The sequence below is a fragment of the Rhizophagus irregularis genome, chromosome 7 (assembly GCF_026210795.1).
Source record: "Rhizophagus irregularis chromosome 7, complete sequence".
NCBI classification, from domain to species: domain Eukaryota; kingdom Fungi; phylum Glomeromycota; class Glomeromycetes; order Glomerales; family Glomeraceae; genus Rhizophagus; species Rhizophagus irregularis.
The window spans coordinates 1,219,274-1,243,602 of record NC_089435.1 but is presented as its reverse complement, the minus strand read 5'-3'; the positions used below and the strand labels follow the sequence as shown (position 1 = coordinate 1,243,602).

At 30.9% G+C, this 24,329-nt stretch overlaps 4 protein-coding genes across 4 annotated transcripts; 1 reads left to right on the top strand and 3 right to left on the bottom strand.

Moving 5' to 3' along the window:
• Positions 1-5,273: 5,273 nt before the first annotated feature.
• Positions 5,274-5,543, top strand: OCT59_027085 (uncharacterized protein; the record flags this gene model as incomplete). Its single annotated transcript, XM_066136705.1, has 1 exon — positions 5,274-5,543. The coding sequence occupies one exon, from the start codon at positions 5,274-5,276 to the stop codon at positions 5,541-5,543; it is 270 nt and encodes an 89-aa protein (XP_065993167.1).
• Positions 5,544-14,405: 8,862 nt separating this feature from the next.
• Positions 14,406-16,341, bottom strand: OCT59_027084 (uncharacterized protein; the record flags this gene model as incomplete). The annotated part of the gene is made up of 4 exons (XM_066136703.1): positions 14,406-15,166; positions 15,262-15,787; positions 16,051-16,232; positions 16,308-16,341. 4 exons carry the CDS (start codon positions 16,339-16,341, stop codon positions 14,406-14,408), a joined length of 1,503 nt encoding a protein of 500 aa, XP_065993166.1.
• A 4,244-nt stretch (positions 16,342-20,585) lies between these two features.
• Positions 20,586-22,067, bottom strand: OCT59_027083 (uncharacterized protein; the record flags this gene model as incomplete). The annotated part of the gene is made up of 1 exon (XM_025328696.1): positions 20,586-22,067. The coding sequence occupies one exon, from the start codon at positions 22,065-22,067 to the stop codon at positions 20,586-20,588; it is 1,482 nt and encodes a 493-aa protein (XP_025165453.1).
• Positions 22,068-22,674: 607 nt separating this feature from the next.
• Positions 22,675-24,232, bottom strand: OCT59_027082 (uncharacterized protein; the record flags this gene model as incomplete). Its single annotated transcript, XM_025328697.2, has 1 exon — positions 22,675-24,232. Exon 1 carries the CDS (start codon positions 24,178-24,180, stop codon positions 22,675-22,677), a length of 1,506 nt encoding a protein of 501 aa, XP_025165454.2. The 5' UTR covers positions 24,181-24,232.
• Positions 24,233-24,329: the final 97 nt, after the last annotated feature.

Sequence of the window (24,329 nt, the reverse complement as noted above, 5' to 3'; positions counted from 1 at the left end):
ACAGATATAATAAATTTATTTGAGATTTTTTTTAATAATAATTGATTGATATTGCTAATAGATGCATATAAAAAAATCTTTGGATTTTTTTTAGTAATAGATAGTAGGACAAACTTGGGGGTTCTGGGACAGCGGCTATCACATAGGTCTAACCATAATTTAGTGTACCCTCAGACCACCTAGCTTTGTTTTCTGATATGATAACACTATACCTATTTTTCTATCCCCAGACCACCTAACCTTGATTCCTGATATGTTATTACTTGATAGCTAAAAAGAACCCCAAACGTTGTAGATAAGATTAAAATCATATATTCCTAAACATTATTACCACACATGGATCTATTCCAGGGTATCATAATTTTATGCTATATCAGATTGCCTTTATAAGTGCTATCAGTATTACAGACACGAAGTGTCTGTAATACTGATAGCACGATTCAGCAATCCATTGTGGCATACTATTTTTATGATACTCTAAAATGGATTCATTCGATAATTTAAGCCATTCATGCTCTAACCAAAAATTTTTAACAGGAAGGCAACTAGACATATTGTAAAGCTTTTCCTGCTATACGAAAAAATCTGGGACAGCGAAGTCTAACCAAAAATCTAACCCAGGTCTAACCAAAAATGTATAGCAGGAAGGCAACTAGATATGTTTTAAAGCTTTTCCTCCTATACGAAAAAATCTGGGACAGCGAAGTCTAACCAAAAATCCGACCCAGGTCTAACCAAAAAATGTATAGCAGGAAGGTAACTAGATATATTGTAAAGTTTTCCTTGCAATACGAAAAAATCTGGGACAACAGGTCTAACCAAAAGTCTAACCAAAAATCCGTCCGAGGTCTAACCAAAAAATATACAGCAGGAAGACAACTAGACATATTGTAAAGCTTCCCCTGCAATACGAAAAAATCTGGGACAATAAAGTCTAACCAAAATTTAACCCTAATCATAAATTGCTCTGATTCTTTGACGAAGCCTATTTTCATACCGATTTTGATAGTAATAAGATGGGAAACATTTTAGAATTTATTAATTGAAGAAAAAAATTTTTAGGTTATTAGTACACAACCAGTATGGCAACAAGCAATCGAACTTGTGATAGATGTGGAAAGACTTTTGCAACTCCACAAAAGCTTCGTGGGCATCAAAATAGAAAGTTTCTATGCAAGTCTACAGCTAACCCTCAGGATCCCACACCTGAGATTGTACAATTGCAACCACAACCGGAGCAATTCCAGGATCCCACACCTGAGATTGTACAATTGCAACCACAACCGGAGCAACTCCAGGATCCCACACCTGAAGTTATCCCAGCTCATACAGAGAAAACTCCTAACTTAACAATTGATGAACTAGCAAAATGGTTAGCAGGACCTGGTGATTACAATCAATATACTCCACGAAAAAGAAGAGTTCCACAAACAGATAATGAATGGTTTGCTTATATGCAAGGAGATTATAGAGGAAGATGGTGTGATATTCAATTTGTAAAAAGAGGTCATGATCCTGCACGTCCACATAAATCTCTAAAACATAAGACAGTATGGCAAGCTGATCTTAAACCAAATGTTAGAGATATACCATATTTTCCAAGTATAATAGCTGATACCCGCCAGAAAATAACAGAAATTCTTGAGAGGGAACTTGAAGAAAAGGGGCAAATCAAATCAGCTATCACTATATTGGCTACATATACAGATAATAGTGGAACATATAAGCAAGTTTATCATAGAGGAGTCATGCGTGTACTTCTTTTAAAGAATGATATAGATGATCATTTAACAAAATCAGCAGTAGATATCACGGATAAAATTGTCAAATTTATGAAAGGAGGGTCTGGTTGGAAAATTGTTAGTATAGATATATTAACTATTGAGACGTATACTTACCGCCGAGCAAAAGGAGGCTCATACATTCTTACACCTAAGGCACTTGCAAATAAGAAGTGCACTATCAATCCTGATAACAAAGATCTCATAGATCCAGACACAGGCTTGCCTTCTGAAAAATGTTTGCAAGGGGCTTTAGGTGCTTACTTTGCATATAAAGATGGTCATACACAAAAACTTGAGCGAATCTTTCGGGCAGAAAAATTTAAGCCATACTTGGAACAAGTCAATCTCAATGCAATTCCCATGCCCACTCCTGTTTGTCCACGCATATTTAGCAAGATTGAGGACCTCAATCCTGAGATCTCCATTAATGTATGGGAATGGGAGGAGAAAACTGGTATTCCAAAACCTGTTATTGCAAGTAAGAATTACAACCGTCAACATATCATTCACCTTATGGCCCTTACAGATATTACAAAATCAGATGAAGGAAAGTATGGTCAGAAGAATCACTTCCTTTGGATTAAGAATCCTGATGCTTTAATATACAAAGATACATCCCACAAGGGAAAGAAGCATCTTTGCAATCGGTGCTTCCAAAGCTTTCCATCGTCTAAATCTTTAACTAATCATCAGGAATGGTGTTTTGGATTAGGTGAGTCACCACAAAGAGTTGAGTTACCAGTTAAAGGTAAGAATGATTTTGAGGAGTTTAAGAATTTTAACCGAACAATGTATGCCCCATGTGTAATTATTGCAGACTTTGAGGCTGATAACAGAAAGTGTAATGAAAACTATGGTGGAAATATGCATAAGATTATGGAGCAAAAGGCTAACAGCTTCTGCTATATGGTCCACTGGATTGAAACTGATGAGACATGGGGGCCATTCTTATACCGAGGACCAAATGCAACAGAAGAGTTTGTCAGCAGACTTGATAAAGAATTAAAAAGGATTAATGATGTTTTAGAAGTAAAAGTAGAACGTATTGTAACAGAGGAAGCTAAAAAGGAATTCACTAAAGCAGTTAGTTGTTGGATATGTAATGGGAATTTCAATCAGGACGTGCAAGACAAAAAAGTTTGGGATCACTGCCACATCACAGGTAAGTTTCGTGGGGCTGCTCATAATGCATGCAATCTTAAGCTTCAAATCGAAGCATGGAAGACTCCAATTCCTGTAGTATTTCATAACTTCCGTGGCTATGACTCCCATTTAGTTTGTGAATCTGTTGGACGATCAATTGGAGCACATCAAATTAAAGTTATTGCAGAGACATTCGAACGTTACAAATCCATGAAAGTAGGGCAATTCAAGTACATTGATAGCATGCAGTTCATGGCTTCCAGTCTTGCAAACCTTGCAAAGAATTTAGGGACAGATAAACCCCTTAAAAAGCGACACTTCAACAACTTCTCGTCTGAACATATTGACTTAATCACACGTAAGGGGGTTTATCCTTATGAATATATTGATTCACATGATCGTTTCAAGGAGACAGAACTCCCATCTATTCATGACTTTCATAGTACTCTTGGAGGAAAGATCACTCAGGATAATTACAAACATGCACAAAAAGTTTGGAAGGAATTTGGCTGCAAAAACTTGGGCGAGTATCATGACCTTTACCTTAAGACTGATGTTCTTCTCCTAGCAGATGTCTGGACAAAATTTAGACAGACAGCGATGCATCATTATGGACTTGACCCAAGTCATTATGTCTCTGCTCCTGCACTTTCTTGGGATGGCATGCTTAAGATGACTGGAGTTAAAATAGAGCTATTCACTGACATGACCATGCATGATTTTACTGAAAAGGCTAAACGTGGAGGAATAGCTATGGCAGGACACCGTTTCTTAAAAGCCAATAACCCTAAGATGGGTGACTCCTTTAATCCCTCTAAACCTACTACCTGGATTTCCTATGTAGATGCAAACAATCTGTATGGATGGGCTATGAGCCAGTACTTGCCTATTGGTAACTACAGATGGGAAGCATCTCCAGAATATTTCAAACAGAATCTAGATAAGCAGAAGCAGATACTTAATGTAATTCTTAATACAAAACCAGATGCTGCCCGTGGTTACTTCCTAAATATCAAAGCGCACTTCCCCCTTAAAACTCATGATTATCTACAAGATTTACCTCCTGCAGTTGATAGTATAGCTGTAAAAAAGGATAGGTTAAGCCCATATATAACCAAACTTGTTGATAACTTAGATGGAGGGCGATTTCCTGAAACAGAGAAGTTAGTTCCACATCTTAGTAAACATGAAGATTATGTTATACATTACCAAGAGCTCCAGTATTACATTAAGTTAGGCATGGTTGTAGATGAGATTACACAAGTCCTATCATTTGATCAAGATAACTGGTTAGCTCCTTATATTGCAAAAAATACAAATTTACGTCAACAATCCAAGAATTCATTTGAGAAAGACTTCTTTAAACTCATGAATAACTCAGTCTATGGCAAGACTATGGAGAATGTACGTAAGTATCAGGATGTCAAGCTTATGAGAATGATCAATGAAAATGATGAAAAGAAATTCCTTAAGAAAGTTCGCAAGCCCTCCTTCAAGTATGCTCGTCAACTTGGCAACACACTTGTAGGAGCACATATGGGTAAGGCTAGTGTTATTCTCAATAAACCTATCATTATCGGTGCATCTGTCCTTGGTCTCAGTAAACTCTTAATGTACCGCTTCTGGTATGGTTTTGTCAAAGAGAAGTATGGAAACAAAGTACGACTTGGATATATGGATACTGACTCCTTTATCTACCATGTCGAGACAGAAGATATTTACAAGGATATGGCAGAGCGTCCAGATCTCTTTGACCTTAATGATACCAAGACAATCGGGCTTTTCAAGGATGAGACTCCTGGAAATGTAATTACTGAATCCTACCACATCCGTGCAAAATCCTACCACTATGTCTTGGCAGACAAGTCTACAAAGTCCAAACATAAAGGAGTAAGCAAGAAGGGTATGAGTGATATGGCTAAGGACACATATTTCCCATCTTTAGGTGGAACTTTATTAGATGATACAGTAGAAAAAGATGAAATCTTCGATCCTATGACTCAAGTATATCGGGACTGTCTGTTTGAAAATGGTGTCTTCTATGCCAAGAATGTGAGAATGCGTACAAAAAATCATGTAATATCACTAATCGAGTCAGAGAAGAAGGCATTATCCCCAATCGATACAAAACGCTGGATTTGGTCAGATGGTATATCCTCCTTACCATTCGGACACTGGCGTATTCAAGTATATAAGAAACTTCTTGAGCGTGGTACAAGTCATGAGGCAGCAGAAAAAATAGCTATAGGGACCAGATTACCAGAGAAATATTAGAATGATATAGAATAGTTTAGTGATACTTAGGCATATATTAATAATAAATTATATTTTTTCCCGATAGTTAAAATGGAAGACGATCCAATCTATGATATATATAGTGAAGAATATATCGATGACCTTATACATATCACAATTCAGAGAGGTCTCTTTAAAGATGTAGAGGATGCAATAAAAAGTATAAAGGCATTAGCTAAAATGGTCATAAGTTCTAAGACTAGTATTGATGCATTTATGAAATGCCCTGTACCAAACATTCCAAATGCCTTTTATGACTTAGTAGAGGCATTTTATTATTCAATACTAAGAGAAAGACAATCATTAGCACATGACATCTAACAGATTTCTGGGAGGTGTCATATGATAAGATATTCTATGGAATTCTTCAGAATTCTTTGGAATTCCAAATTTTTTTTTTCGTAATAAGAACTAATGTCTTTCAACCAGGTATATACTGAGCTACTAGTTATGTTACCAGCTTCTGTAATACATGAGGCATGGATTCGTCTCACAACAAGGAAGCGTAGTCCACTATCTGTGTCTGATGCCAGTGGAGTAAATTCCATGGTAGAGTTATTTTTGAAACATGAAGTAGAAAGATACCAGAAAAAATTAGCACGTCAGAGACTAACTGTTAAACAGACATATATGCCAAGAAACAGAATGACACAAGACATGATTAGTGAAGAGGTTTCCATACTTCAGAAGCACTTGCTTGAATATAATAAGGTTACTTTTGGCCGATTCATGCAGAACCTTACTAAAGAACATGAGAAATTGATCAAGACAAATCATCAGATACGACATGAAATTGATACCATGAAGAAGCAAGTACGAGAAATAGAAAAAAAACTTGCTTCCATGTCGTAGTTCCCATTATTCATCAAGAAATAGACGAATGGGTACTGTTGCTTTACTCAAATTTTGTGTGGACTGCGCATGGGATTTTTTTACTGTGCATAGACTTTGCATGGACTTTGCATGGGAAATTTTAACTGCACATGGGCTTTGCATGGGCTTTGCATGGGACTTTTTTACTGCACATGGATTTTTTCGTAAAAAATGTTGTTTAAGATTAGAAGGATATGGGAATTCCTTCCCACAATGCTGACAGGTACGATCAGCTAGTTTTTTTTTTATAGGCTGGCTGGCTATCTACTGCAAAAACATTACGTTGTGCCTTATGTACAGAGAGAGGAATTGAGACAACCTGTCCATTTACATTTGCTTTGAACTCACCCTTTACTACAGGTTCCCAACCTGCACGATACTGCCACTGTGTACCAAGTATTAGCAATGATTTGTCCTTACCATTTCGATCCTTCTCGGTAGGTATAACAGAGAATTCGTCTGATATAGTGACTGTATTTATACCTTCACCGATAGTTATGGGAATTTCATTGATAGTGCCAAGAGTTTTGGTTGATCCAGCTACACCATTAAGTGCATGTATATTCTTTCGATCTATTTTGAGACCTAGATGCTTAGCTACATTCTCAGAGATTACTGAAGAGTCAGACCCTGTATCGATCATAGCATAGGGTATGCATACATTTTTGATTTTACAGGAAATGGTCGCTACATCATTGGGATCATCTAACTGGAGAAAGTTGATTTCTAAGGGTCTTGGCCAGTATAGGTTTTTCTGCTGATAGGCACATATTGCATGGTTCAGTGTTTTGTCTTCTTTCTGTTCTACTTCAGATGGTACATCTGCAGGAGGAGTTGGTAATAGTGGAGTTGCTGTATTTACAGCATGAGCTAGAGGAGATAAAATGTCTTGCATATTTGCTGAAAGAACATCCCAGAGTTTCTTTCTTTCACTAACTGGATAGTCACTAACAAAATGGTTTAAAAGCGGGTCTTTCAGATTCTCATATGCTTGATTGGTATAAGCATTAATCTGTAGGAGGATTTCTTTAGGACATTGTACTGCTAGTGAAGCAATTATAGACTTCAGTGCTGCATGAAAGACTTCATCAGTTTTCTTGAGAATAGGTTCTCTTTTAGATTTGGAAGTACGGGATTTTTTCCCTTTGTTTTTTACCGAAATTCCACGTTGATGAGTTTTTTTTTTACACTAAAGCAATTCTGAGGTTCATCCTCCTCCTCTTCTTCTTCAGTTAACTCTTCCTCAGTTTCTTCATCAGTTTCCTCATCACTTTCAGATTCTTCATAGTCAACTATGTGAGTATTGTTAACTTTCTTAGTACGTCTACTCCGTGAACACTTGTTTTTGGAATGACCTGTTCTACCACAGTTTGAGCAATGACGTTTAGGAGAAGATTTGGTTGTCTTTGTCACCTTTTTAACCTGACCAGTTCCGAAGTGATCTTTTCTTAGATGTTGTGTTTGTCCACCTAACTTTCTGGTAAGATCACTCTCAATGAAAGTATGTATTGCTACAGGATTTGTTATGTCACCAGTATAGCCAAGACGTACTGCTATATCTGCAAGCTTTTCTAATGCAGTTCTATTCTGTGGTTGTTCTACTATAGTGGTTGGATTTTTTCGCCCTCCACTTTCATACCATTTATTACGTAACTCATTAAAGAAAGCATCAAGATCAGCAGGAGCAGCAATTCTAACTCTCATTTCTAAAACATCAGGCAAATGATTATATAGATAAGGTAAAATTTCAGCATATACTTGTCCTTGTGCTAATGATCGAATCCTTTTTGCATATGTATCTGGTGTATCTATAGGAGAAAATGATTCATTCATGAGTGCTATTATAGCACCTTGATTTGTTCCAACCATCACATCTCTATATTTTCCTTGCAGCCAGTTTAGAAACTCTGGTTCTGTATTAATAGCAGCATTGGCATTATATGGATTATTTGCTGGAACAGGAATAAATCTACCAGACATTTTATTTTTCATAACACTACACCTCATAGCAGCATTAAAAACAGCAACAGCTAGTGGACGAGCCATTTCATTGACAGCTCTAAGCTTTTGATAATAAGAGTCTGGCGGCTCTTGTCCATCATAAAATGGTAACTGTGCAAGACCTGGTGATATAGTATGCATGACATCTTGTATTGTAGCCATGTTTGGAGGATTGTTTTGTAACGCTAATATTTGTTGTTGTAAATTTAAAATATTTTGGGCCTGTGCTTGTACTTGGGTCTGTGAAATCCTATATTGTCTTTGCCAGTTTTGTGCCTGACGTATACAACCTGCATGCCTTCTTCTCCAACGTTCTGTATCAGCATTATAGCGTAACATCAGCCTGTGTGCATTCCTTCTATGCTCAGCTATCTGATTCTGTTGGTTTGCTATCTGATTCTGTTGATTTACCAGCTGATTCTGCTGGTTTGCCAGTTGTGCATCTTTACGTCTATTCAGAAAACGTATACCTAGATTGGCTATTTGTATTCCTGCAATACGTGCTTGATTCTGTTGTGCAACAGTTTCCCAGTGTCTACGAGCATTTGTCTCATATGTAAAATCATCACGTACTCTTATTAAGTCTTGATTAAGAGCATTTGTACGATCTAAAGATTCTCCAAGTAATGTCTGCAATCCTTCTATCTGATTTAGTTGGTCTACACCAATTTCTTGCATTAGAGCAGCTTGACGAATAATTTCATCAAGACTTTGAGTGGTAGCATTAAAGACATCATCTATGTCTTGTGGAATTGGAATCCTATTCCGATCAAAAAATAGTCGAATCTCAGACACACAATCTGCAACTGCCCGTCGGCGGTCTAGTATTCTTAGAATAGGATTGAATAATTCATTATCTTCATCCATTTCTATCTTACCTTTACATAAAGATAATTCTTGAATGCGTTTTTTGAGTTTATCTACTGTGTCTTCAAGCTGAATAATACGTTCATCCTGGGCAACAAGTGCCTCTTCCTTTAACTCTAAGTGATCTCGATACTTTCCAAGTTCAACTAAAGTGGACTGACACTCTGCCTTTAACTGATCGATCTCATCCTCACGTGAAACAAGATTTTTTTCAAGATAGAAGATATATCGTTCACATGCCTCTATCTCCTTTGTGAGTTTACGGATTTTCTCCTTATTGGAAATATTATTTGTTTCCTCTAATATCAGCTCTTTACGTAAAGCAAAGTTGCTATTTAGCAGATCAAGATATGCCTGTTCAACTCCCATTGATACCTATTATTAAAATAGATTCTGATGAAGCACGAAATGTAGAGGTAACTTCGACTTTATGCAGAATATTTTATCAACCATCTGGATATCAGAGAACTGCCAAAAAATTGTATGAGACATCACAAAATGCTGGATATGATTTCACCTTAGATGAAGTGCAGGATTGGCTTGAAAGACAGGCAGTACATCAAGTCCACAAACCTCGTCCCCGATTTATCCCTTGTGTAAGTTTTAGTTCTATACAAGTTCCCAATGAAGTTCATCAAGCTGACATTTTGTATATGCCATATGACAAGGTTGGACATGTGACTTATCTTTTCTGTCTCAATATAGTTGATATAGCATCGAGGTATAAAGAAAGTGTCCCTATAGGTTCAACCAGTATTAAAGATCGACAGGGAATCCTAACTTCTCATACTATTGCTCGGGCTTTTGAAAAGGTATATGATGATACAACATGTCCGCTCACTTGGCCAAAATTATTGATTACAGATAGGGGTTCAGAGTTTAAAGGTGAGTGTGAAAAGTTGATGACTTCCCATGGTGTAAAGATTCAGAAGGCCAAGTCTAAGCGTACTGTTGGCATTGTGGAGCGATATAACCGTACCTTGGTTGAAAAACTATTTCCCTCTCAAGATGCATCTGACTTACTAACTTTAGGTAAAACAAGATCTCGAGTCTGGGTAAAAAACTTACCTATTGCTGTAGAAAGTATAAATAACTCAGTGACCCAACAACTTGGTATATCTCCTGCTGTAGCTATAAAAAAATCACGAGTGTCTTCCAGATCTTCTTATCCTCGTGATGGACCTGTTGGGATTGAAGAAGAGAAACTACCACCTGATATAAGTGTAAGGTACTTACTTGAACCAAATGATCTGGAAGGTGGAAGACGTCGAGCAGGAGATATGAATTGGTCACCTAAGATTTATCATATCCATATGTCTTTAACACAGAAAAATCAACCAGTTTTGTACTGGCTTATTGATGATGATGGTAAAGAATCAGAGAGATCCTTTGTGAGGGAAGAACTTTTGGTTATACCAGATGATACAGAACTTCCACCACAATGGGTACTTATGAATTAAGATAGTCTTCTACCTCATCATCTGCTTGGGAGTCTGTAAGGAAGTAGTCTTTTGCCAATTCGTAGTATAACCTGTATAGCTTATTAATAGCAGACAAAAGTTTTGGTTCTCTGCTATACCAGGTCTTATAATTTTCCAAGATTTGCTGATATTTTGTCTCATTAGGTAGAATAGATTGTGCTGTTTCAAGAACAAAATTTTCTGGTTCTTCTGCTTGACGCAATTTGATTATCCTTTGTTTGTAACATAACATGAATTTACCATCCTTTGGTTTCTTGTAAAGGATGCCTGCTTTAATTACTGCAATTAGAGCTGACTCAATTTCACGGTATGTTGGCTTAGCTGGTATAGCTTGGGTAGACATTTTTATATCTTGTAAAGTTTTTTTTAATTTAACTTATTTATACTTAATAAAAATGATTGGAGAATATACTTGTGAATATTTACATAACACAGGAAAGCCTTGTGGTCGTCCTTGTGTGAGGCCAGAAGGTTGTCGCATTCATTGGAAGACAAAATCACGCTTTCCTTGTGCTGTATGTGGTAAACCTACAGGTTCATCTAGTGGTCGATGTCAATCTCATATTGGAAGTTATTATCAAAATCGGTATGAAAATAGGCTTCGACAAAGAATCAGAGCAATCTCAGTTTTATCTGAGTCTGAATCCAGTTCGATCCAAGTTTGAACCCAGTTCGATCTGAGTCTGAACCCAGTTCGATCCAAGTTTGAATCCAGTTTGATTTGAGTCTGAACCCAGTTCGATCCAAGTTTGAACCCAGTTTGATTTGAGTCTGAACCCAGTTCAATCAAAGTTCAGTCCATATAGATAGAAAGCTGTATCAAAATCGGTATGAAAATAGGCTTCGTCAAAGAATCAGAGCAATTTATGATTAGGGTTAAATTTTGGTTAGACTTTATTGTCCCAGATTTTTTCGTATTGCAGGGGAAGCTTTACAATATGTCTAGTTGTCTTCCTGCTGTATATTTTTTGGTTAGACCTCGGACGGATTTTTGGTTAGACTTTTGGTTAGACCTGTTGTCCCAGATTTTTTCGTATTGCAAGGAAAACTTTACAATATATCTAGTTACCTTCCTGCTATACATTTTTTGGTTAGACCTGGGTCGGATTTTTGGTTAGACTTCGCTGTCCCAGATTTTTTCGTATAGGAGGAAAAGCTTTAAAACATATCTAGTTGCCTTCCTGCTATACATTTTTGGTTAGACCTGGGTTAGATTTTTGGTTAGACTTCGCTGTCCCAGATTTTTTCGTATAGCAGGAAAAGCTTTACAATATGTCTAGTTGCCTTCCTGTTAAAAATTTTTGGTTAGAGCATGAATGGCTTAAATTATCGAATGAATCCATTTTAGAGTATCATAAAAATAGTATGCCACAATGGATTGCTGAATCGTGCTATCAGTATTACAGACACTTCGTGTCTGTAATACTGATAGCACTTATAAAGGCAATCTGATATAGCATAAAATTATGATACCCTGGAATAGATCCATGTGTGGTAATAATGTTTAGGAATATATGATTTTAATCTTATCTACAACGTTTGGGGTTCTTTTTAGCTATCAAGTAATAACATATCAGGAATCAAGGTTAGGTGGTCTGGGGATAGAAAAATAGGTATAGTGTTATCATATCAGAAAACAAAGCTAGGTGGTCTGAGGGTACACTAAATTATGGTTAGACCTATGTGATAGCCGCTGTCCCAGAACCCCAAGTTTGTCCTACTTAGATCATTATGAAAAATATTTTCCAAGATTTTTTTCTATTTAATTAATGATAGATTGATAATAGATAATTAATGTTTTAGTAAGATTCTTTTTAGTTACCATTAATAAAAATTTTTTATAACTATAGATTATATTTAATGAGATTTGTAAAAAAGTTTCTTTTTTTTTTAATAACAATCCTATAAAAAATTTTTAGAAAATTGATCACATATTGGAGTTCTTTTGGAATGAAAACTAGAAAAATGATCATTTATTGGAATTTACCCAGAAAATTTTTTATAGGACAATAGATATGATAAAATTTTTTGGTGATTTTTTTTAATAATAATATATTGGTATATGGTGCTAATTAACAGTAAGTAGCTGCTAGTTTTTTTATGATAAAAAATTGGGCAATTTTTTTTATAAAAATTGAAAAAAAAATTTATTTTTCAATAGAAAATTGGCCAATTTCTTTTTCTAAATTAAAAAAATTTTTATTATTTTAATAAAAATTGCTCAATTTATTCTATTATTAAAAAATTATAAAAAGTGACCTATTTAAAAAAAGTAGGTAAATGTTTTTTAATTGTTTTAACAGAAATGTTGTAAAAACGTTTTTTATTAATAATTTTCATAAAAAAAATGCGAAAACGTAAATCAATTAATTGCCTGTGTTACCACGTTAAATTAAAATTAAAAATGTTCATATTTTTTTATCCCGTAAAATAAAAATTTTTTTTTTAATTTATTGCTAAAATAAATAATATCTTTGCTTAAAATTAAATAGTTCCCATTTTTTTTTTGATTTTTTTTCTAATAAAATAATTAATTAATTTCACTAGAAAATATTAGAAATTTTTTTTGTTCGTGTAAAAAAATTTTTTGATGATCAACATAAAAGTAAGAAATGTAAATTTCTTCATGATCTATCAAGTCAATAATGATTTTTAGTAGCACAGAAGAACTCAGCGCAAAAAGTTTCCATAATGATTGTTCAATGTACTGTACTGTACTAAGTACTTAGTACTAAGTACTAAGTACTAAGAACTAAGTACTAAGTACTAAGTACTTAAAGATTAAATGAACCTTTTTTTACCAAAATGGCTAGATCAATAGTAAATTAGGGAATGATTGGCAACAGAGAATTTCTTGAAATTCAAAAAATTTCTTGCCGGAGTTAAAATTTTTGACAATGATCAACAAATGATCAACATAAAAAATATCCACAATTGTTGTAAATTTATGACAAATGATTATCTGGGTGTTAATAAATTACTTAATTTGGCTACTCGACGGAATTGCTACAAAATCTGATTCAAAATACTCGTGCTTATTCATTAAATGAATTAATATAAAAGTACATTCATTTAAATTGATGTGCGTTAAAATTGTTTAAAGTAATAATTATCAAAAATCTTATTTTAATGGAAGTTTATTTAATCTAAAAAGGAGTTTATGTAGAAATGAAGCACTAGGTGTTTGGGTGATTTAGGACACTTCGCGTAAGGCGGTTCCATCGTTCGACTTGTTGAGGTGTACGGATGACGTCAAATTTTAATTTTGAGTAATCTTTGTAGTAGACTCGTTCTATCACGGTCCCTAAGAGGCATTCTTTTTTTTTTTTTTTTTTTACCGAAATCTTAACGTCCAGCCATGAATGCTTCTCAATAAGTCAATTAAAGATCTTTATGTTTTGGTTACTTTATTATAAATTATTAAATAATGACTGTATTAATAACATTGTTATCTAAATGTCGATATTCTTAATAATTGTAAAGAATAAATGGAAAATTAGAAATCAGGGTTTGTAATTATTCATCTTATTTTAAATATTAATAATTATGACTCATTATAAGTTATTTTATTGACAAATATATAGTTGATTAGTTGATACATGATTATTATTATTATAATTATTTATTTATTATGTTAATATTTTGTATTAATGATGATTCTTTTTATTTAATTTTATCAATATGAGGATTTAGGAAATAAGGATACAATATATTTGCACCAATCCTTATTATATGATTGCTTTGGCTAATATATGATTATTATAATAATAATAAATGTTGATATTTACTTTATAATTGTTATCAATGATGATGAATTTTAAATTCACAAACAATTCCTAGTTATATAATTTATGATGTCTAGAACTATTATTAAATTACTAATTAGCAATATTTAGTAAAAATAAATATATAATTTATGAATTTACTAATTCTAGAACTATCATTAAATTGCTAGCTGTTATTAAACCTTATTATATGTATAATTAGTTATTACTTCTTCTACAGGTCTCCATAAAATATGACGAAAACCAACCACTAATATGACAAATCCTTTTAGTTTATTAGGATTATTTGATGCAGTTATTTTAACATGTTTATCAAATACCCCTGAACTGGAATAATTAACATTTTTTCCTTTTGAAATTGTATTCATATACTGTTTTAATAGGCTTATTCCATTATTTAACACTTCACCTACAGTTATTTTATTTGTTTTTTTATTTTCTTTTAACCAAAATGTATATGTTCTATTTAATAAAGATTCTTCATCTTCCTTTTCAAGAATTTTGTCAAGATTTTCCAGATCATTTGCATTAAAATTATCTCTCTGATTTCCTATCAAACCAATTAATGAAATATATTTCAATTCTAAGCTAACATTATTATTTCCTGTTTTACTCAAGACAAAAATATCTGAAAAACCAAAACGACCTGTTCCTTTTGACTTTTTACCATTTATTACCAATGCAAGTTCTGGAACACAATATTTTGGTGGCAGTAAATTTTCCACAATTACCTGAAGTACAGGCTCATCTGCTGAAGATAAAGACATTTGTGACCTTGTCAATAAAAAGGTTTTTAGAATTTTAATGAAAGGTACAACATTGCCTGCAATAAGGCTTTCATAAGCTGAAGCAATGAGAAATGCATCATCAACAGCCTGCCTATATACTAAATTATTCTTATTTTGTTCCAAAATTCGGCTTTGTTTTCTCCAGTATTCTAATAATTAAATATAATTTGATATACATATTTATTAAGTATAATTTAAAAATATAAATACAAAAAAGATAATATAAATATATATTATGATTTACCAGTAGATGAATTTTCATCTGTATCATCAGCATCATCTCTTGCTCTTTTCAAATCTAACCCCTTTTGTTTATTAACTTGAATAATTCTTTTAGCCCATTTTTTATTAAAAACAGATTCTAGTACTTCACCTGAATGATAAATCTCACTTTCAACATTATTATATGTATAACAATTGCGAAATATTAGACGAACATCTTTTTCAAATTCTTTTAAACTTTTATATTGATTATTCTTTAACTTTAAATTTATAGTAAACAAGTCTATTGGATGTTTTATAACTTTATCTGCCTTATTAATATACTTAAATGGATAAGCACAAGATTTATTTTCAAGTTCATGAAGAATATCATAACAGAAGTTAATAAGTTCACTATTTTTTTGTTGAGATGTTTCAGAAAAATCTTTAGTAGAAGTAACCTTAGACGTAATAGATGGCACTAGATTTTCTTTTTCATAATATTCTTTGATAACTTCTTGCCAGAATATTTGTAAATTTCTCTTACGTTGTAAACGTTCTATATTTATCTATTACAAGAAAGAAGAAATTGTTAATAGTGTGCTAAATTTTATTTAATAGTAAAGAAGGTACATAGCCAATTCCTCCTCCAGAATTAGCAGACTTTACTAATGACAAAGTTAGGATGCCTGAATTGAGAGCAATGGATTGGTTACCAAAGCGAACAACCCAGTAATTCTCCTAAGTCAAACCAGGAAATTCCAACTCACGTTATCCATTCCTCGACTCGCCTAGGAGTTACCCTAATTTGCAAAATAAAAAAAAAACACACCTTTTCTTTCAATGCCTCCAAATTCAACTTTTCTGCTTCTTCCATGAAATGAGTAGCCCAAGAATTATCAAGATCCTTCCAGTTTTCTGAGAATGTTGAGGTAACAATGATATCATGATGTAAATCCAAAAAACCATGGTATGATGATTTATTGCCTCGCTCCTTTAGGTAAGAAATAAGAACTAAAAGGTTGATAGGTTGGTTAATAAATATTACAAGCCAAAATACTATGCCAAAATACTATTTACAGGACTTACCATTTTGACCAGGATAGTTTTTGGATGTGCTCATATTGATTAAGATAATATTGTTTTGATTAAGATAATATTGTTTTAATTAAAAAAAAAATAAATATCATGGGGAGGGCATCTTAAATAACAAAAAAAAATATTGTAGGCAGTATGACTTGATATGACTTTACTATTTAATTAGCCACATTTGGTTATTTCTATTATTAGCATAATTTGTCAGACTGATATGACTTTACATATTTATTCTGGAATGTTTCAACATAATTAATTTTTTTTATTATGTCATCTTTTAATAACCTTTGTAAGAATATATGAGTCATATGATAACACATTAACATGAATAATCCTGAATCGAAAAAGCCTATTATTAGTCAATTATAGTAAATATGAATAATTTTAACATAAGATATATATATTTATATTTATCGTCAGACTGATATGAGTTTACTACTTATTAGTATGTGAAACATCAAACCATGTTTAGAAAATGACTCAACTAATATCACTATTATCCATTATTTTTTATTATTAACACAACCAGGTCTCATTATTTGTCAATAGACCACATATCGGAGTTTTTTTGGAATGAAAACTAAAAAAATGATCATTTGTCAGAATTTTTCCCAAACAAATAACTTTACGATACGCAATTTTTGATAATATCCTTCTTCGTATCATAATAATCCTGAAAAATTTTAACCAAAATTGCGTTGTTTATTTTATTTCTTACAGAGATTATTATGAACCTTATAATAAAAATCATTTGTAGCACATAATTATTAATTTTGAAACTTAAAATATATGAGCAATATTTTACATACTCTATATAGAAATAAATGTTTGTACCATTTCAACAGTACCGAACAGGTCAGTTGATATCAGATGATGTTCTTAAATGGGACAAACCAATTATAACAAACCCAAAGTAAATATATGAACAAACTAAAAATCTAAAATCGTATTTATATCATATTCTTTATTGCAATTTGACAAATCAAACTTAGCTTGTCTTTTTTCTTTAAAATAAAAACTATATATATATTATTATCGTATTTAGAATCAATACTACTAAGTTCTGAATTTACTTCGTTAGCGAATATCTGGTCATTTATTTGATTCGTATTCCCACATTTTATTCAAATAAATCATTGCATCAACAAGAAAAAATTATACTAGCTCAGAAAGAATTGTTTGCACTTTTCGACATTTTTTTGATGAGAAAATTTTTTTAAAAAAAATTATTATTGTTTTTTATTCACTTAATCGCCAAAAAATATGGCGTCATTTTTTCAAACACTAGGAAAAATTACGGTATGAGATTGCGGTTAGGATTGGAATCATGACAAGAAATACTTAAAATTTCGGTAAAATTAATTGTAGGATTTTGTTGTACTCATGACACTTTAGTTAATTAGTTTGCAATAAATGTGAGAATTTGTAAATACCAGGAAATTCTGACGAAAACCGGTCACGAAATGTAATGTACAAAAAAGATGATAGGAAAGAGAAAAGGAAGCGAAGCAATTATTATAAAATAACAAATTTCCACTACAAATTTTTAATAATTTTTTTTTACTTCAAATCACCGGGAGTGATCATCACCGTTGGCCAGAATTATTAATTTTACCGGCACTATATTTTTTAATGCTGGTCGATCGTCATAATTTCAGTCACCGGTGATCATCACCTCCCGGTGATAGTTAGAAAATTCTTTATAATAAATATATGATAACTTCAAAATATATTTTTTAGCTTTCTTCATCTATGCTACAAATTTTTTCAAAAAAATTAAAAATTAATTAGCCAAATGATTTTTAATTAGTTGCCTTTTTTGCAAATTGTGATAAGACGTGATTGGCACTAAACAGATTATAATGAATATAAAATTTGATTGATATAATGGAATTCAGAAATTCAGCCTTTTAAGTTAGGATGCTTCAATAATTTAAAATACTTTTTTTAAAAAAAATATAGAAATTCCTACTTACAACATTAACATATATTTTAGTTGGCGCAAATTTATTGAGTTTTTTAATTAATGGATAAGTACTATTAAGTAATATGGGATAATACTATAAAATAAGTTCTGTTTAAATGATGACAAATTTCTTCATTCTTTTAATTAAGAAGTCGCGACTTTTGTTAAGATTTTATTTAGGATAACACAACTAGGTAATGAAAATTAGTATATGATAATTTTTTTATTGCATAATATATAATTTAAAAAAAAAAGTTTAATTTGATATTAAAAAAAGTCATATATTTTAATTATCCCTTTTGTTTTATAGTTTTGCATTAAATCTTCCAGCATTTTATCGTTATTTCTATTTAAAGAGATCTGTAATATCATTGGATTACTTTCATTCCAATTATCAAGAAATAATTTTAAAGATTTCAAAGATAAAACTAATAAATTTAAACTCAAATAAGCTAATTGGCGAAGATTTTGTCAATATTTTGAAAAATCCATCCCAATTAAATCAATTAAATCCGTGTTTACTGGCAACTTCTAAACTATTTAAAATTAATTAATAAATTTTCAAATTTTGAAATATTCTCATTTATCAGATTTGGACAATTTTGATAAATTACCCGGATAAGCCTTCCTTCATCAAAAATATAATGATTAATAATACTGATTTCAATGTAGTACCCTTTTGTAAACTTGGCAAAATATTAGATAGGATATGTTTAACTTTTAGAAATTCAAAAGAGGTAAAGTTACATTTCTGCATTTTCTAAATTAACCATGATGTATATTATTATCACTCACATGATATAATCTTAAATCAATACTAACTAAATTTACAAGATGTGAAAAAAACTTTGTAATAGGTACTCAAATATTGAATGGTATCCGCATGCTAATTAATGATTCTTCAAGTTTTTTATGAAATGACTAGAGGTTGGAACTGGTTAAGCTTAACCGGTTAATTATTAACCGGTTAAAACATTTGTTAACCGGTTAAAAAACAATTTTTAACCGGTTAAATTAACCGGTTAAAATGCTGAAAATATTTGTAATTCTGGCCAAATTTACAGTGCCGGCCAAAATTATAAATCACGGGACTTCGGATAAAAGTTTAGCCACCAGACTCTGGCCTAATCTTGGCCGGGATTAAAAATATATTTGATGCTAATCCTGGCCGAATTTTAATGCTGACTAGGATTGAGTTTTAACCGGTTAATTAACCGGTTAAAGGTTTGGTTAACCGGTTAACTTTAATTAATTTAATGATTTCAGTTGAACTGCCAATATTTTTATAGTTAATAAAAAGTTCAAATTTTCTAATTTGTTTGCTTTATCACTATAACAACAAAAGTATTCAATTTCTGAAAAGCAATCTTCAGATCCTGAAATAAGAGGTGATTTTGATCCTAAAATAAAAAGAGAAACAAATTTTTTATAATTATTAATAAATAATTTCATTGTTTCTTTTCTAAAATATATTTTTTAGATTCTTCTTCGGTGTATGTTGAAATTACGTCATTTAAGAAAAGTAAATTCAAATGTCTCCAATATCTAATATAATTTAATAAGGTCATTGATATGAGAAAAAAAAAGAATTCTTCAAAAAGGTCTTATTCCTTGATCCTTCAAATCATCTCTTGATTCTTTAGACGTGAAAGTGTTACATTAAATATATTTTTACATTAAATATATTTTTAACCGATTTTTCAAGTACTCTGGCAGGATCCTTCCATAAAATTGGTAAGTCATTTCACACCAAGTTCTGTTAATTAAGAGGCAATGAATATAAAGAACTGGGGTCATTTTGTAATTCTTTTAATATTAAGAAAATAATGTCATCGTTAAGTTTGACTTTTTTTTTTTTTTTTTTTTTTTTTTTTGAGAAAATTTAAAAAATTTAAAAAACTTGCTTTTATTCTACAAAGATATGATGTAATTTTAAAAAATTACAAGAGCTAAAAGGATAAGTCCAAGTAAATGCACCGAATTCTCTACTTGGTAAGGTAAACACCATGGGAATATTAGTCAAAGTCATTGATCCTAAGTAATAAAATGTTTGTAATACTGTGAATATTGTCATGACCTGATACTTCTATGTTGGATGAAAGATATTTTCTATTGGTGTACTCAGTTCGTATAAATTAATTTTAAATTTTAATTCATTGCCAAGGGAATTTATCACCTCATATTATGAATAAATTGTTATAGTATAAAATAAATGTCATGTTCTAACTTTATTTAAATAAATACATATATTTACATAAAATAGAAATAAAAAAAAAAATTTTTGACTAAATTTAAAAATACACGTATCAGAATTTTGTATAACTTATTTGAATGGAAAATTTTTCAACTATACCTATTGCTACATATTGCTGTAATAAATTTTCTAATATTTGCTGCTGTTGTTTGTCTTGTTGTTGAAATTTTCGCCGTTGTTGCTTTAGCATTTTCATGTATGCTTCCTCCAATGAAACAATATATAATGACATTGAATGTCTGTCCTTCCAATTATCGAGAAACAATTTTATAGAATTCATTTTACGCTTCAAATCGGAAATAGGAGAAGTAAAAGTAAACTTAAACAAACCAATTGGTGTTGATTTTGTTAATATTTCGAATAATTCATCCCAATCAAAATAATTTGTACCTATAACTTCTAAACTATTTAAATATTGACAATTAATTAATAAATATTCAAAATCTGAAATATTCTCATTTGTCATTGATAATTTAAGAATTTTGAGATTTAAACAATTTTGATAAATTGCCCGGATAAGCCTTCCTTTATCAAAAATATAATGATAAAGAATACTAATTTCAACGAGATACCCTTTTGTACTTTCAATTAAACTTGACAAAATATTGGATGGGATATGTTTAGCTTTTAGAAATTTTAAAAGAGGTAAAGATATGGTTTTTAAATTATCATAATGATCACGTTCATAACATATATATGTTAGATCTAGACTAACTAAATTTACAAGATATGAAAGAAATTTCGTAATAGGTTCCCAATCTATTCTCAGATATTGGACGGTATCTGCATGTTTAATCAATGATTCTTCAAGATTTTTACAATAAGATTTTGCATTCATGTAAAAATTTTTTCTGATAAAATTGATTTCTTTTAAGTTTCCTTGAGCTTCAATTAATTTAACGACTTCAGTAGAATTGTCAGAATTTTCACGATCATCGCACATAATAATAATTTCAAATTTTCTAATTTGTTTGTTTGTTTGAGCCAATCCTTCTAAAATTTTGCTACTGGTTTTATTATTACAATAAAAATATTCAAGTTTTGAAAAGCAATCTTCAGATCCTGAAATAAGAGATAATGGTGCTGAAATAGAAAGAGAAATAAATTTTGTATTTATATTAAATAAATATAACATTTCATTTTTTATCAAAAAAATTTTGGATTTTTCAATATTTATACTTGTTCCAAGAACGTTTAATAAGTATTCCAAAAAATTTAAATCCAAATATCTCCAATATCTAATATAATTAAATAAAGGTTTCTTTTGTATTTCTGTAAAAAGATCAATTCCTTGATTCTTCAAATTATATCTTGATTCTTCTGATATATGTGAAAGTATTATATTAAGTAAACTCTTACTTGCTTTGCATTTTCGTTTATAACTTCTAAATAATTTTGCAGGATTCTTCCATAAAATTGGTACAGTCGTTTCACACCAAATTCTATTAATTAAGAGGCATGAATAAAAAGAACTTGGGTCATTTTGTAATTCTTTTAATATTAAGAAAATAACGTCTTTGTTAAGTTTCGACATTTTCTTTTTAAATGGAAATTCTAAAAATTCTTAAGAAAAATTTGTTTTATTAACTTTATACTTTTTGGCGTGACGTGTGTAACAAATAAATAGTCATTTGACAATCAATCAATATCTAATTTTGGGTTTTTAGAAGTTATGTGGATCATTTCTATTTTGGATAATAATGCCTTAAGGATGGGCTGTATTTTATATATAAAGGAAAAGTTTTTGCAGGTTAGTAGCATCATTAGCATCATTAAAGCGAGGACTATATTTTATACTAGGAAACGGGAACCGTTGTAAGTCCGGAGCGAGGTATAATAAATAAAGATGTAGCGATATTCTACTAATTAGCAGGATAACGCCTTGGAATTCCGGTAATTTTCTGCTGATTAGCCTTGGAATTCCTGGACAGAGAAACTCACGTGATTGAAAATTTACACGTTATTTCCATAGATCATCATAGTGCGTAGACATATATAGTCCTTCGCTTCGCTCCGGACAATTATTTTTAACATTTTAAAATCCAAAAATTAAAGAAATACATTTTAATTATAAATGATAATATATTTATTTTATATATTGAATAAAAAAAAATTAAATAACGTTGATTACAAACAACTATTTAAAGATATTTTTTTTGGATCCATTCAAAATCTTCAAATTCTCCAGAAAAATGATAGTTTTTAATTATTCCTTTTCCCTTATACTCTTCTAATAAATTTTTCTGTTGCTGTTGCTGTTTCTGTTCTCGCCCTAGACTTCCCATAAACATACTCAAACTTTCCTTTAAAACGATTTGTAATAACATTGAATGTCTTTTCTCCCAATTATCAAGAAAGAATTTTAGAGATTCTAATTTAAGATTCTTGATAGAAGTAAATTTAAATTTATATAAATTAATCGGAGAAAATTGAATTAATGTATCAATTAATTCATCCCAATTGGATTCATCTAGTGCATCGGTAAAAATATATAATCCTTTTAAGCATTTACAACTAATTAATAATTTTCCTAATTCTGAAATATTATCCTTAATTGATAATCTAAGATATTCAATTTTTGGGCAATTATTACAAATCGCTTGGATAAACTTTCCACTAAGATTTGCATTACGAGCATTAATCTCAATAAGACTTCCATTTGTATTTTCAACTAAACTAACTAAATTTCTAGATGGAACCCTATGAGTTCTTAGAATTTTTAAAAAGGGTAAATTTACATTTTCTAAATTTATATCAAAGGAATGATTTAATGGATTACCAAAACTAAGATTTATATCTAAACTTATCAAATTTACAAGATGTAAAAGCATATTAGTAATAGGTTTCCACTTTATTGTTAAATTTTGAATAGTATCTGCATTTTTAATTAGTGATTCTTCAAGAGTTTTACGATATATTTCATTACTATTATCATTTCTACATCGGTCAAAATTTACTACGTTTAAATTATTTTGCGCTTCAATTAATTTGATGAGTCCGGGATTACTATTTTTATCGGTCATTACAATATCAATTCTCAATGATTTTATTGATTTACATATACTAGCCAATCCTTCTAAAATATGTTGTTTTGTATTATCACCACAAGAAACGTGTTGAAGTCTTAAAAAGCAATCCTTAACTCCTGGATTATTATACAATTGATAATCAAATTCTGAGTGAATATAAAGATGAGTATAACTTGAATTTCTATTAATAAGTAAATTTAATATTTCATTCCGCATAATATTCCATTTAAAATCTCCTATATTTTTCATAATTGTCCTAGAATTAAAAGTAATATCTATTGAATGTAAATTTAAATGTTTCCAGAAATAAATGTAATGAAATAAAGGTCGTTTATAAATTTCCTTAAAAGGTTCGATTCCATGATTTTTCAAATTATCTTTTGATTCTTCGGATAAATGTAAAAGTAATGTATTAAAAAATAATTTATTTGATTTACAATATAGATTAGGATTTTTCCATAAAATTGGTAGTGTCGCTTTACACCATACTCTATTAACAAAAAGACATGAATAAAGTGATTTTTTATCTTTTTTCACTTCTTCTAATACTAAGATAAGAACGTCTTCATTAAGCTTCGACATTTTTTTTTTGATGATGGAAAAAATTTTTTCATTCATCGTCCTTATTTATATCAGGATGGCGTATTTGTGTAATAAGTATCTGTGTAGCAAAAAAATTAGTACCTAATCACAATGTATGAATAAAACTTTTGGCGTAAATATTAAATAATATAAACCTTCCTTTTTCGATATGAATGTGTGTAGAT